We start from the raw sequence: 13,325 nt of genomic DNA, 5'->3' as shown, positions 1-13,325 counted from the left end.
CAGTTTGGTGGCTCACTTGTGTTAGCATGACGTGGCCATACCAGTGGTATCCAAACTCTCATTTTGGTGTGGAATCATCTGTAACCAGTGTGTGTGTGCTGCCTGTGGCATTCCACAGTTTGACAGGTACATGATTTCTGTGTGGTGGTAATGTTCATCACCAAAACCCACGGCATGTGTCTATTTAGCGGGACCAGTTGCCCTTCTTAGCATGTGATGAGGCAGGACGCCAGAGTCAGGTAGGAGATGTGTTCAGTATCGGCAAATGTTGTTTAGCAGCCGTAAGAGACTTTTGGTGGTGAAAAAGTCTGTGTTGATAAGCAGTATCACTGTTCTTCACTCCTCTTTCCATCTGGGTAGAGGTGACTGGTGTTTACATCTTGGATGTTACCATAAAAGATTTGGGTTCTCTCTGGGAAGAGGGATGAATGTTTTTGTACTGTGTTACAGGGCTGTGGTGCAGCTTGCTGGGATGTGTGAGCATTGGTAGAGGACACAGTTACCTTGTTCCTTGCTAGGAGCTATCCAGTAAACTTTACAAGTTTCTATTCATCCTCCCCTCTACTGATTCCTCTGCAGTGTGGAGGCTTTATTCTGTTTATATTCATGCTGAGATTTGTTTGGAGATTTTTTCCTTTCACACACTGTTATTAAGGACACTGTTTCAGGATGCCAGTCTCCTACTGCTCTGACTGCATTTCCCAGATTGTTCTTTTCCGTTTTGAACATAATGTGATTGAATTGAGGCAAGGAGTATTTCATTTCCTATGCTAAGTGTTGTCTTCTGAGCCAGCCTGCCTTCATGGTCAGACATCGGATTCCTCTGGGAAGCCGTGTCTGTTCTCAGCCCGATAGCTGAACGTGCCCTGCTGCCCCGAGGAGTCTATCCTGGGGCCCGCGGCTCCTCTGTGGATCGTGGGACCACAGAGACAATCTCCGGAATTCTATGTCAGGTTTTAACGCTCCGCAAATTTGCCTTATTAGAGCCATAAGTAAAAGTACAAATATTGCATGTGTAGCAAAGTGAGGAGAACTGTGCGTATGAGCGGGAAGGTGACCCAGGGATGTCGCGTCCCGGGCCTGAGTCGCTCGTGTGGCGGGGCGCTCCGGGAGCGGCGGGCGCTCGGTGCCCGCTGCGGGGCCGCTGTAAACACGGCGGCGGCCGCCAATGGGGCCCGGTGACGTCAGGGCGGGGCGGGCCCGGCGGCGGGCGCGGAGCGGAGCAGGAGCGGGGCAGGGCCCGCCCCGCCGCGCCGCGCAGACAATGGGAGGCGGCGGCAGCCGCCGCCCGCCCACAGCCGCACCGGGCCGGGGCTGAGCGCGGGGCGGGGAGCCCGTCGGACGCGGCCGGCGTCCCGCGATGGGGGCGGCGGGGGGGTCCCGGCGTGGGCTGAGGGCGGCGGCGGCGGCGGGACCTAGCGCCCCTGCTCTCCGCCCGGGCAGCCGGAGCGCCCTACGGCACGGTCTCGGCGCTCCCCCCTTGCGAAGTGCCCGGGTGCCCCGGGGCGGGTGCCGGCCCTCCGGGACTTGCGGGTGCGAGAGGGTGTCGGGCGCGGCGATGGCTCCGTGGGCACGCCCGGGGTGATCGGGGCGGCCGTCGGTTCCCAGCCCCTGCCTAACCCTCCGCTCAGGTCGCCGCTGCCTTCGCTGGCCGCCGCCGCTGCCCGCGGAGTGTTTGTCACGGCGCGGGGCGAGCCGGGGGGCGGGCGGCAGCCGTGGACCGGCCGCGGGCTCTGAGGCGGCGCTGGCCCCGGGGCGGGCTCGGGGCGGCGGGCACGGGGCAAAGAGCGGCCCGCCTGTCCCCGCATGCCGGCCCCTGCCCCCCGGAGCCCGCTGCCGACCCCGGCCCCGCGGCCCCAGCGCTCGGGCTGCGATGCTCGCGGCCGCTGAAGGGCGCCCGGGCTCGTCCTCCGCCGCGGCCGGCCGGGCCGCCCCGAGCCCCAGCTATGCCGGCCAGCATTAGCCCGTCCGCTGCGGCTGCCGGCGCGCGGGGGGGGCACCGCTGAGACCCGCCGGTGCTGCGACAGGACGGCGGAGCTCCAGTTGGCTGCGAGGATGCGAGAGACGACAAGCAGGTCTGGGGGGAGCCTGCTCTGCCCGCCCCTGCTGCGGGGTCTGCGCCAGATGCTGGCTGGAGTCTTCGCTGATGCCTTGTAGACTCCCAGGTCAGTCCTCTGGTGGCAGGTCTTGTCACATTATTTGCCTGGAAGCAGGTAGAGGGACTGCAGAGGGGTCCGGGACCCCCAGCCCTTGCAGGTGGACGTGCACATGTGACAGAGTACTGCTTTCAGTAAGTATTGCAGGATAAAGTGTCGCGCAGTGCTTGTTTTGGTTTAAATCTGCATGCTTCTGTGTTGTGCCTCACTCTGCTACACTTCCACGATAACTGCACGCCTTGCTGCTCGTTGTGCCCCCCTTCAGTGTGCCCCCAGCCGTGGGACGCAGTCGTGTTTTCATGTACTCTCCCTCCCGTGTTGGTCCTCAGCCCCTCCCGGGTGATGTTGCGATGCGGGCTCCGAGTTGTGACAGCACTTTAATTGTAGCATCACGTGTGCAGCAGGACAGATTACATCGGAGTGCCTCCAGCTCACAGCCTCGTGTTCTGGGCTGGTACGGCACAGGAGGAGGTCGGTAGCCCAGACCTTCTTGGGGATCTTAGGGATGCTGGAGGCACACGCCTGCTTCGCACCGCGTTATTGGAAAACTTGTTTAGCAGTGTGCTTTGCCAGAAAGAGCAGGACTAGGAAGAGGGCTTCAGGAGACTGTGTAGACCACTTGCAGTTTAGACGGGGTAAACATGACTGATGTCAGACTTTCTGAAAGCTTCTAGGAAAGGTGATCTCTGTCTCTCTTGCTGACCTGTTCCAGTGCTTCACAGTTTTGCAGCTTGCAGCAATTCCTATTTATCTACCTTTGCAGCAAATAAGAGGCCATTTTATATAGCATGCTGCTCTTCAGTCTGATGATTTCAGAGTGACTATTTTGACTCTTGAGGTTGCAGATTTAAGGATAGATAGCTTGGGTCAGAATTGTTACTGTATGCATACATACATGCCATACACAGTACTTCAAGCACAGATACTGCATAGTGTGGCATGTGATGCTTTTTTCCTGTTTATAGCTCCTTTAGTATGTAGCCCTTGGAAGAGGAGGTCTCTAGAGCCCTGGGTTAGTAGAACTGGGCAAGTGAGCAGCAGCACAGCATGTCCTCCCAGGCTGTTGCTCTTTGTACACATCCAAGAGCATTTTTCATGTACATTTCTCATAGTATTGGCACATACAGGAAGCACAGCCAATTTCTGACCTGAGATGTGGAGACTGACCTTAGGCAGCCAAATCTTTATACAAATTACAAAATAGCACAAGAAGTGTTATCTTTAGCAGTGTTCCCTACCTCTAAAATATATAAAGTACATGTTTAACACCTTCCTTTGTTTCCTGAAGCAGCTGTTCCTGGATAGCATTAAAATCTTGCCCTCCCAAAGCCCTGGGGAAGAGAAGCCTGAAAAATAGGGCAGCAAGTGCTTTATTGCTGTTGGTATAGAGACTGCCACTTGGGGAACAGTCAGCCTGAGCAGCCCTCCTGCTTCTCTTCTCTAGTAATGGCATGATAAAGTAGAGAAGTACCCTATTTTGAGGGAGCACTGGCTACTGGGGATGACAGAGAGGAGCAGAGTAATCCCAGATGGCATGGCAGTAATAGCTGAAGTCCTACAGCACTGGAAGAACTATGGGCAAAGTGTTGACAGTAAGGAATCATGCCCTGGCAGGTGGATTACTGGCTTAAAATCACTGCCAGTACCTGTGTGTGCAGGTCTGGATGACCTCATGATTCCTGCCCATGCCCAGTAGTGTTCATTGCTTGGGTGAAAGCGTGGGGTTTCTTCAGTTGCTGCTTAGGCTCAGAGTGTACAATACAGTGATCTCCTCATCTCGTGCCTCAGTAGTTGTGGCATTTCTCACTGATCAAAAGCCCTGGAAGTGACCTGCCTCAATAGCATTTGTCCTAGAATATGAATTTTGAATGCTTTCATTTGCTGGTAGAGACCATGACCTGTAATAACTTACTGCTAAAGAGAGGTTTTCGTAGGGTGCGTTGAGGATGTCACTGCAGTTTGCTTCCAGAAACAGCTGTTCCTGCAACAATGACACCTCAGAAATCAGCATTAAATGATCAGATTGATACTGCAACATGGAAGATGTTCAGGATTTGTACTGTACAGAAGAATTGAGCAAGATTTTATTGACCAGTGACAAATGATTTGCAAAATAGAAACAGAGCAGTGGCATTGTGAGTGACGTGGCCTTAGACTGCTTCCATCCCCACCCACAGTTTGTGCTGGATGAGAGAATATGGTGTGTCTGGGTTGCTCTGCAAAACAGAAAAATGTCTTCATGCTGCATGGCTTTTTTTACAGTGCTCAGCTGTCACACTTGCTCAGTTCAGTCTGTGTGCGCTCGTGCAGGGGATGATTTAATGCAGAAGCCGCTGGTAAAGAAACAGCGCAGGCTGGGAAGCCAAAGCCCTCAGTGTGGCTCCTCCACACCAGAGTATTTAAGCAGAGTGCTTGGGAACACATGCACATGCAGATCTAGCACACCACTGTTAGCTCAGTGTTTAGAATTCTGTGGGGGGAATAATTATATGCTGGGCAGATGCAGCCCCAGTGAAATGTGCAGGAGGTCACGAACCCTCATCCTGTAGTCCTTCCAGCCAGATACCGTCTGTCATTTGGTTGTGCAGCATGGCAAAAATCTCCAGACCTCCAGGTGAGAGTGTGAAAAAAGAGCAAATGGTGTAAACACCACTGGCTCCTAAGAACTGCCAGTTTATTTTTCATCTGTATTTTTCAGCAATATTTCCCCTGTAGTAGTTCTGGCTGCACTGCCAAGTCATGTGTGGCACAGACAGCTTCTTGCTGTTTGAAGCTTGCTTGGCAAAAGGACTGAAGATCCTGTGGGATGTGTTCTTGTCCAGTACAGCAGTGTGCAGAGATCAGAAAAGCAGCTCTCTGTGCTCATTTCTTGGCCTGTTAAGCAAAGGAGGGCTTGTCACTTACTGCTGTGCCTTGGTATCTTCTTGCCCTTGGCCATGATGGTGTTTTGGGTACCACACAAAGGAAGTGCAGAACTGATGCTTGATGAAGGTGTGTCTTTACTACCTGTTGTAATAAAGTGTGGGCAGAGGCAATGCTCTGAGCTGTGCCTGCCCGTGGGGGACACTGTGTGCACAGCTCAAAAACACAAATCCTGCTGTTGGAAGAGGCCTTCGGGTTAGGCAGCAGTGGGGAGAGCTGTGTGGAGGAGGGGCTGTTGTGGGGGTGTAGGTGAAGTGTTTGCAAGTGCTGTGTTTTGGCTCCCCTGTCAATACAGGGTCTGTGCAGTCAGGAGCTGTTACCAGGCTGCACGAGGCACGTGCTTCTGCAGCCTCCAGTGAAAACTTGGGTCACGTAAATGGCTGGCATCTGTTCAGATTCTTACTGAGGAAATGTAGTGTTTATTGGAGGACACCAATGGAGAAAATGGAGGTGTGGCTTCCAGAATCTTGGAGATGAAATTAACTCCTTTGCTCGCTGCATTTTCCACTCACCTTGCCTGCTGTTGGTACAGGTGTGCTTTAATTTAAATTGTGAAGGGATCTGGGTTAAGAAAACAGCACTGGATTAAACCAACCCTGCAAACAAACAAAAAAAAGGTAATGTGAAACAATATCCAGGTTGTCTGGGTGTAACTGTGCAAGCATACAGGCTGTAACTCTGTAAGATGCTAGCTGATGTAAACAACCATGTATCCTTAGAAGATTTGTACCAGAATAGTTTTGCATCTTTAGAAATGTTCAGTGCATAGCCTGCTATCATTATTGTGATCAGTAGTAGGCTCTCTTACAGTGCAGATGAAAATGAAGCTTGTTCTGCACTTAAAAGATGGTTTGTGTTTTAGGGAAATGAGTACAAGACTCAAACCAGCTGCTTAGTGCTGGTCAAAATCTGACCAGGCAGCTCCTCCCAGTCCCTCCCTGCTGGGACAGTTCAGCTCTCCTCGGGTAGCCACCACCTCTCCTTGTTATGCTAGGGGGAAGATAGTGAGAAGTAATTTTGGTGTGACATTGATATTGTCAAATTGGAAGATGAATAATTTCCAGGAAAGATAGAGTGTTCACGATATTTTCTGTGAGATTATTCTGTGTCTTGGAGATACAGAAATGTGGTTATTTTCATCACCTTTGGTGGAGGAAGCCTTGAAGAAGGCTGCAGAAACAGTCTCTGTAGCTTCCTAAAGAATATTAAAACATTTTTTCGATTAATATGTAATGGAAAAAATAAATGCACAGATTTGCATGTTTAACTTTTTAGCTCACAAAAAGATATTAAATTCTATCACCAAAAGCAGAATTTTTGGGCAAAACCATAAAATTGTGAATGTGTTTGTATCCACATGGATTTTTGTTGCATTTGGACAGAGTGAGGGTGCTTCCAGTGCAAGACATCTCCTTGGGCTTGGGCTGTTTAGATTTCCTGTACAATGTAGCCGGAGAAAAGCTTATTTGGACAGTGATTTTTTTATGCTGTTGAGCTCTCATCTCTCATCTCATCAGTGCACTGCAAGAGACTTGCTTGTCATGAGATCCTCTGTTGGCTGTAAAAGACAAGAATGTGGAAACTGTTCCTGTAACTTCAGTGCCTTCTAAGCAGGCGGCCCTGAAATGAGCAAGACAGAAAAGATTGTGACTAAAAACATGAGAAATAATACAGGATAAAAGGTCTTGAACTTCTCAGAGTGATACCTGTAATGTTCAGCAGTGTGGCTCTTGTAGCCCTTCTCTCAGTTATTGCAAGGTACATCTGTTGGCTCATCAGCAGTGTGTGAACTGGCTGGACATGGTCCAAAATGCTGCTAATTTGGTGTGGGAGAAGAGCATTTCACCTCATTGCTGAGGTCAGGAGAAACCTTGGGTGAAGGTGGTCTCTCTCCTACTCCCCCCTGCCTCTCCCCCCCCCCCCCCCCCCCCCCATGTTTTTGCTTTTTGTGGTTTGGTTTGGGTTTTTTTGGTTGGTTTGTTGTTTTTGTTGTAGGTGGTGGTGTTATTTTGTTGTGGTGTTTCATTTGGTTTTTTGGTAGACTAGCATGGTGCGTGCACTTGAAGTGACCAGTCCCTTTTGAAAGGGCATCTTGGTGTAATTGACACTACAGAATCATGAAAACACTATACATAAATAATTTTGGAACTGTCATCAGTTGTGGCTTGCTTAGGCCGCAATTTTGGTCACCTGGAAAATGGGCAGCATAGAGATACCTTCTCTGCACTGCTACCCCACTTACCTCATTTGCTGCCTGGAGCTTTCTGATTTGGGGGCACACCCTGCTCTGGGTGAATTCTGGTGGTCTCTGCTAGACACGGACGGGGCTCTGGCTCTGTCCACGCTGTGCTGGCGCTCCAGAATGTTTGTTTCTACTTCCATTTTACCAATAGCAGCATATTTCTAAAATGCCTGATCCAGTCAGAATCAGTTAGTCCTGCTCTTAGTATTTTCCAGGAGCACTGCCAGTTGTCTGAATAGGAATACCTGGGAGTACCAGATGCTGTTTCAAATTCTGTTTCCTAAGAAGAATTCCCTGCTTTCTTTTCTTTGGCTTACAGTTTCTCTCCGGGGATGTTGGTGGATGACAGATGTACCTTTGGTAACTTCACTCTTCTGACAAAAGCTGACAGGAAGTTTGCAGTGTCTTTAGTTTGGGATTAGGAAAGGTGGAGGCTTCACATGTTACAGATCATAAAGCCCAGAGAGAAGAGCTTGGAAAATAGTCACAAACAGAGGACCCTCCATTTCTGTTCCACAGTGGTTTCAGGTTGGAAAAAACCCAAAGGGGGTGAAAATAGTAATCTGTACTACTGCATTTCGCTGGAATAGTTCTCTTTCTGTTTCCAAATGTACAGAATTATTCTCTCTTGACCCCTAAATGAGAAGGAGCAAATCCCCAGAATCTTGCAGTCCTGAGCTTGTTGGTCTATTACACTGGTTCAAGCCAAATTTCTTCTTTTACAAAGATGCTACTTCTGCCTGTACAAGGCTGAGGGCTCAGATGTGATACCCGGCGTGGCTTGCTGCTCTCAGCTCTAATAAATGCAAGTGCCGGTACCCAGCTAGGGAGAGTGGCATTACCTGTGTGGAACAGGGCCGTTCCCTGCAGGGCAAGTGTGGCCACTTTTCCAGGTGCCTGAGCTGTTGCAGCTGTGTTTGCACAGGCCATAGGCGGGAGGGACGGCTCAGCAGGGCCAGGTCTCTGTCAGTCTCTGCAGTGGACGTGCTCCGCCTGGCAATGGGGAGGGAGGAGACAGCGGTGTGGACTGCACTGCAGCACACTGCAGCACTCCTGGAACAAAGATTTGCTGGGCAAACAGGGCTTGTGTTGCTGCCGTGTGCTGACCGCAGCTTGGGGACGGGGCCCTGACACCGCATCAGCGCCATGAGTGTTTGGTCACATAACTGCCAGTCCTTTCCCAGGGGCTTTGCAGTTAACAGGACAACTGAAGGATTGGTAAGGCACTAATAATAAATGTTTTGGACTAGTGAGCTCACCTCTGAGATGAGGCTGGATGGGAGGTGCTGGCCACAGTCCTTTGTCCCTGGCTCTTGAGCAGCCATGGTGGGATGCTGAAGCTGGCCAGAAGGACATGGAGCTCTTGCCTGCTGTCAGACCACAGCAGTCTCTTGGTGAGAAGGGAATGTCTCCAGCCAGTGAACCCGAGCTGTCTTGTACCAGTGATCTGCAATATAGTCCTTAGTGCAGTACAACAGAGATCCACATCTCTCCAGTACCCTCTAGTGAGAGTTGTAACTTGGAGTGTAGCATACAAGTACTCCTACAGCCTTCCAGGGAGGGCTCTGTGTTCTTCTTGGAGAAGACTGACTTGTTTAAAACTTGATCAGAGCTTGTTCATTTTGGTGCTGTCAGTGGGCTTGCTTCTGGGTTTATGGGTGTTCTGCACCACCACACCATCTCCATGGATGCATGACACTGACCAGGACAAGGGCTGTCTCTCCCCCCCAGTTTACTGCACGTGCTGTTAGCATGATACCAAGATTCATTAAATGCTCACTATCCACAAAACAGTCCTGCCCAGCTTCACATGAGCTGCATGAAACTTATCCCTTATGGGTCACAGGACAGAAGGAGTTCTGCATCTGCAGCCACTCCCTCTGCACTGACTGGCTCTATCCAGACAATCATTGCCTCAGTTGATCTCTACGGCATCAGGTTCAGCAATGATCTGTTAACCTGTCTGAACCTCCCTGCTCCACCATTCAAGCCTTAGCAGCTGTAGGATAGTGTTATGTTATAATGCAGCAAGGGGAAAATCAGTAACACAGCCCTGAGACTGTTGCAGGGACCAGAGGGCTCCAGAGTTGCATGGCTTTCCAGAATGGTGTTACAGGATTGTCAGCGTCCATATGCTGATTCTGGTAGTTCTGTTTCTGGCACTTGGCTGAAGCTGTTTTCCAAAAACGGGAGCCTGCCAGGGAAGGAGCAAGTGCCCTGTTACAGGCTCCTTTTCCTAAGCACAGAAGGAAGCAGAGGAGTCTTTTTTTTTCTCCAGGTACCATTATTGCATGATTCCAGGAGGCAAGCCAAGCTGAATTCAGGACTCTTGTAAAGTAGGGGGGGTGTCTAAAATGGCAGATATGATCCTACTGAAATGCTCTCTGAATAGGTATATTTTCTTAGTTTGTGTTTGAAAGACTGCATTACCCCCTAGTATTGTGTGCATACAGCTGGACTCACAAGGAAAGGGATTTGTCTTCTGCCTGCATTTTTCTGTTTTCTGTAAGGAAGTTCTCTGAAATTGCAGTCAAAGGAAGTTGAAGTTGCTGCAGGAAGTTGAAGAGCTAGGATACTGCAGGGCAAGTGTGCGTGTGCAAGCAGCGCAAATCTCCTCCATCATTTCCAGGACAGCTATTTGTGACTTTCTGCAGTTGTCTGTCAAAACCTGAGCTTCCTTTCCATGGAAATGTCCTTACTCTGGCTTTCTCCAAACTAGATAACCAGTTCAGGATGTCCATATTGGAACGACTTGAGCAGATGGAGAGGAGAATGGCTGAAATGACAGGCTCCCAGCAACACAAACAAGGAGTAGGAGGCGGGAGCAATGGGAATGGGAACAGTGGAACACAGGTGCAGGTATGAACCCTGCTGTGTCCAGACACGACAGCTTTATGCTTTCTTACCAGAGGTTTTTTTGGGGGGTGGGGTTTGGAAAGGGTTATAGTTTGTCCTAAATAACAAGTCTAGTTTGTGGGGTGTCTAACAGCAATTGGTTTTTGGTCGCATTTGTCACTGTCTCAGTACTTGTAGAAGCTGAAGGCTGCCTGTTCAGGGCAAGCTGCAGCTCCTCTCCGTGGTTAAACTGGGATGTGTGTGGTGTTTCAGTGCGTTTCTGGGACTGGGACCCTGGGCAGCTGCTTTGAGAGCCGCGTGGTGGTGGTGTGCGAGAAGATGATGAGTCGTGCATGCTGGGCAAAGTCCAAACACTTGATCCATTCAAAGACCTTCCGAGGAATGACACTGCTCCATCTAGCCGCTGCCCAGGGCTATGCTACTCTCATCCAGACCCTCATCAAATGGCGGTAAGACCCAGCCCACTGGACTCTAGGATGTCAACACAGGCATGGCAGGAGCATGTATAAACTCTGCCCTGTCCACATTTCTGGTTGTCATGTACAAAGAGTCAAGCCCCTGAACTTGTTTCCATCTCCTGATCTGATGGGACCTGTCTCTTGAGAGCGAGTCCAGTCACTGGGTGTATCATGCTCTTCGTGTGTCTGTGGTGGGGGCACTGTAGTAAGTACATGTGTTTGTGGGCATGTGCATGGCCACTTCTCTGTGGTACAGTGCTTTGGATAAATCTGTGCTTAGACAATGATCCTGACATGGCTACAGAGCATCATTCCTTCTGTTGTTTCCCCTGCAGCACCAAACACGCAGACAGCATTGATCTGGAGCTGGAAGTTGACCCTTTGAATGTGGATCATTTCTCCTGCACTCCTCTGGTAAGAGCAGAGTCTGAAACTTCTGAGAGAGTCTGAGGGCCCTTTGTGGAGTTCTTTCTGATGTGTTATTTTCCTTAAGTGTTTTGCTCTCTGGAATGTAGATGTTCCTTGTGTGTCCCTGCTGTGTGCATGGTAAGACATGGTACTGTCAGCTTCCTGGTGTTTTGTTGAGAGAGAACACACAGAACAAAACCTCATCATTGAGAAACATGAGGAAAGGGGACAGACAGATGGTTCTGGTTAGTGTTTTACACAGAATCTAGTTTCCACTCTCATGCTGGGAAAAGAACTTTACATGCTTTCTTTCGCATTGTCCTCTGTGACTGTTTAACTGTAGAGGTTGTAAAGTTATAAACTGTCATGGTCACTGGAATCATGAAATCATGACTGAGAACTTAGACAAGCAAAAAAGCCAAAGCAGATGGAACGAGAACTGCCAGTTTACAACACAGAGTATTGATTTTATTGTTCCCAACCTTTGGTCCTGTCTGCATGTTTCTGACCTGAGAGATTCCTTTGTGTATGAGGCTGTTCTGTCTCTGCAGTGATGTCAATGTCACAAAAACCCCCAAAACAAAACTGTCAGCTTGATTTGTCAGTTGGAGGTTTCTCTGTTGTAGGAGAGGATAGCATGTATTCAGTCCTCTATATTGGCCTTTTGTCAGGCTGGGACATTTATAAAAGTTATTTGCTGGCTTTGGGCGTGTCATGGTTTTGTTTATCAGAATAGTTTTTCCTTGAGCTGGGACTAGATTCCACTGCATTAGCAAGAAAGGAGAAGGCAAGTCACCCGGTGGGTCAATTACGTTTTCTTCTTTAGATGTGGGCATGTGCCCTGGGCCACATGGATGCAGCTGTTGTGCTGTACAAGTGGGACCGCCGAGCCATCTCCATTCCTGACTCCCTCGGGAGACTGCCACTGGCCATTGCTCGGTCTCGGGGCCACGTGAAGTTGGCGGAGTGCTTGGAGCAGCTACAGCGAGATGAGCAAACTCAGCTCGGGCAAAACCCCAGGATTCAGTGCCCCTCCAGCACAGACTCCAGCACAGACAACTGGGTGTCCCAATGGCACAGTGAGCTTGTTGCTTCTCAGGAGCCTCAGAAGGGAGTCACAGTGATTTCCAGTACAAACACAGGTAAAACATCCTGGAGGGCATGCACGGTTTTGCTGACATTTAACATGAGAAACTGTGGGGACAAGGTGCTCACCTGGGCAGCAGGTGCCACCTGTAGCCCTGCTGTCCATGCTTAATTATTTTCTTGTGCTCCATACCCTTGCATAAGCATCAGGAAGAGGGGCGAATGCCTGCTTTGGAAAGACTTGTGTATCTTAGGAGTGGTTGAGCCAGTATCCTCCCTGGGTGTTTGTTATTCCCTTTGCACATCCTCTCAGGTGTCAATAGAGCACAGCACAAACTTTGGCCCGAGGCAGAAGTTGTTGTTTCTATAGGAATCATGGGTTGCATGTTTAGTTTTGACCACTGATCTATTTGTTTACAGAGCTGAGGCGGCCAAGATCAGAACCTTCCAGCTATTACAGCAGTGAGACTCAGAAAGATTACCCTGCACCCAAAAAGCATAAGCTGAGCCCTGAGTATTTTCAAGCCCGGCAAGAGAAGCTGCTTTCCACTGCACTGAGCCTGGAACAGCCAAGCATCAGGAAGCAGAACTCCAGCTCCAAGCAATCCTCCACTGAGACAATCAGCCCCAGTGAAGGGCTGAGGGACTATGGCCGGGAGCTCTCCCAGCACATCCCAGAAGTTACTGGGTACCGGGGCTCTGGCAGCCAAGCAGGCATCAAATGGAACCCAAAAGACATTTATATTGGTGTGTCTGCAGTGCAGGTGGCAGGGAGCCAGAAGGGCACTGCCCTGGGGAAGGACGCTGTGGCCCATCGGCTGCGCCAGCGGGAGCAGATGAATGTGTTGATGATGGCCGACAGGGAGATGGTGGATGCAGAACTCTTGTCCTACAGGGACAACGCAGGGGATGAGGACTGTTTACACCACATGGATGAACTGCAGGTAAACACACCCACAGCACCAAGATCTGCAGTCTCATAGAGCATGGAGGCTGCACAGAGGATCCTGGCTGTGAGAAACTCCCATGGAGGCCTCTAGAGAATCTGAATTGTGCTTTGAGGAAGGAGGTGGTCACACAGTCAATGTATATTTTCTTCCAATTTCAGCCCAAGCATAAAGGCTAATGGTTAGGGTTGTGCACTGGCATACACTTCAACAATGTACAGAATGCACAAAATTGTTTGCAGTTCTGCAA

At 50.1% G+C, this 13,325-nt stretch overlaps 1 protein-coding gene across 11 annotated transcripts in view; it reads left to right on the top strand.

Annotated features, from left to right (window-relative positions):
* Positions 1 to 13,325, top strand: part of CAMTA1 (calmodulin binding transcription activator 1) — a 231,678-nt gene that overhangs the window by 194,656 nt on the left and 23,697 nt on the right. For all 11 annotated transcript variants that reach the window (XM_042051368.1, XM_042051360.1, XM_042051362.1 and 8 more), the window contains 5 exons: positions 10,040 to 10,179; positions 10,429 to 10,625; positions 10,970 to 11,048; positions 11,869 to 12,184; positions 12,549 to 13,072. In XM_042051368.1, the coding sequence (XP_041907302.1) occupies positions 10,040 to 10,179; positions 10,429 to 10,625; positions 10,970 to 11,048; positions 11,869 to 12,184; positions 12,549 to 13,072 (1,256 nt within the window). The remainder of the gene's footprint in view (positions 1 to 10,039; positions 10,180 to 10,428; positions 10,626 to 10,969; positions 11,049 to 11,868; positions 12,185 to 12,548; positions 13,073 to 13,325) is intronic.

Source organism: Corvus kubaryi, unplaced genomic scaffold (genome assembly GCF_017639235.1).
Source record: "Corvus kubaryi isolate FWS band 111438036 unplaced genomic scaffold, C.kubaryi_AGA036_p1.0 75, whole genome shotgun sequence".
NCBI classification, from domain to species: domain Eukaryota; kingdom Metazoa; phylum Chordata; class Aves; order Passeriformes; family Corvidae; genus Corvus; species Corvus kubaryi.
This window is presented reverse-complemented; position numbering and strand designations above follow the sequence as displayed.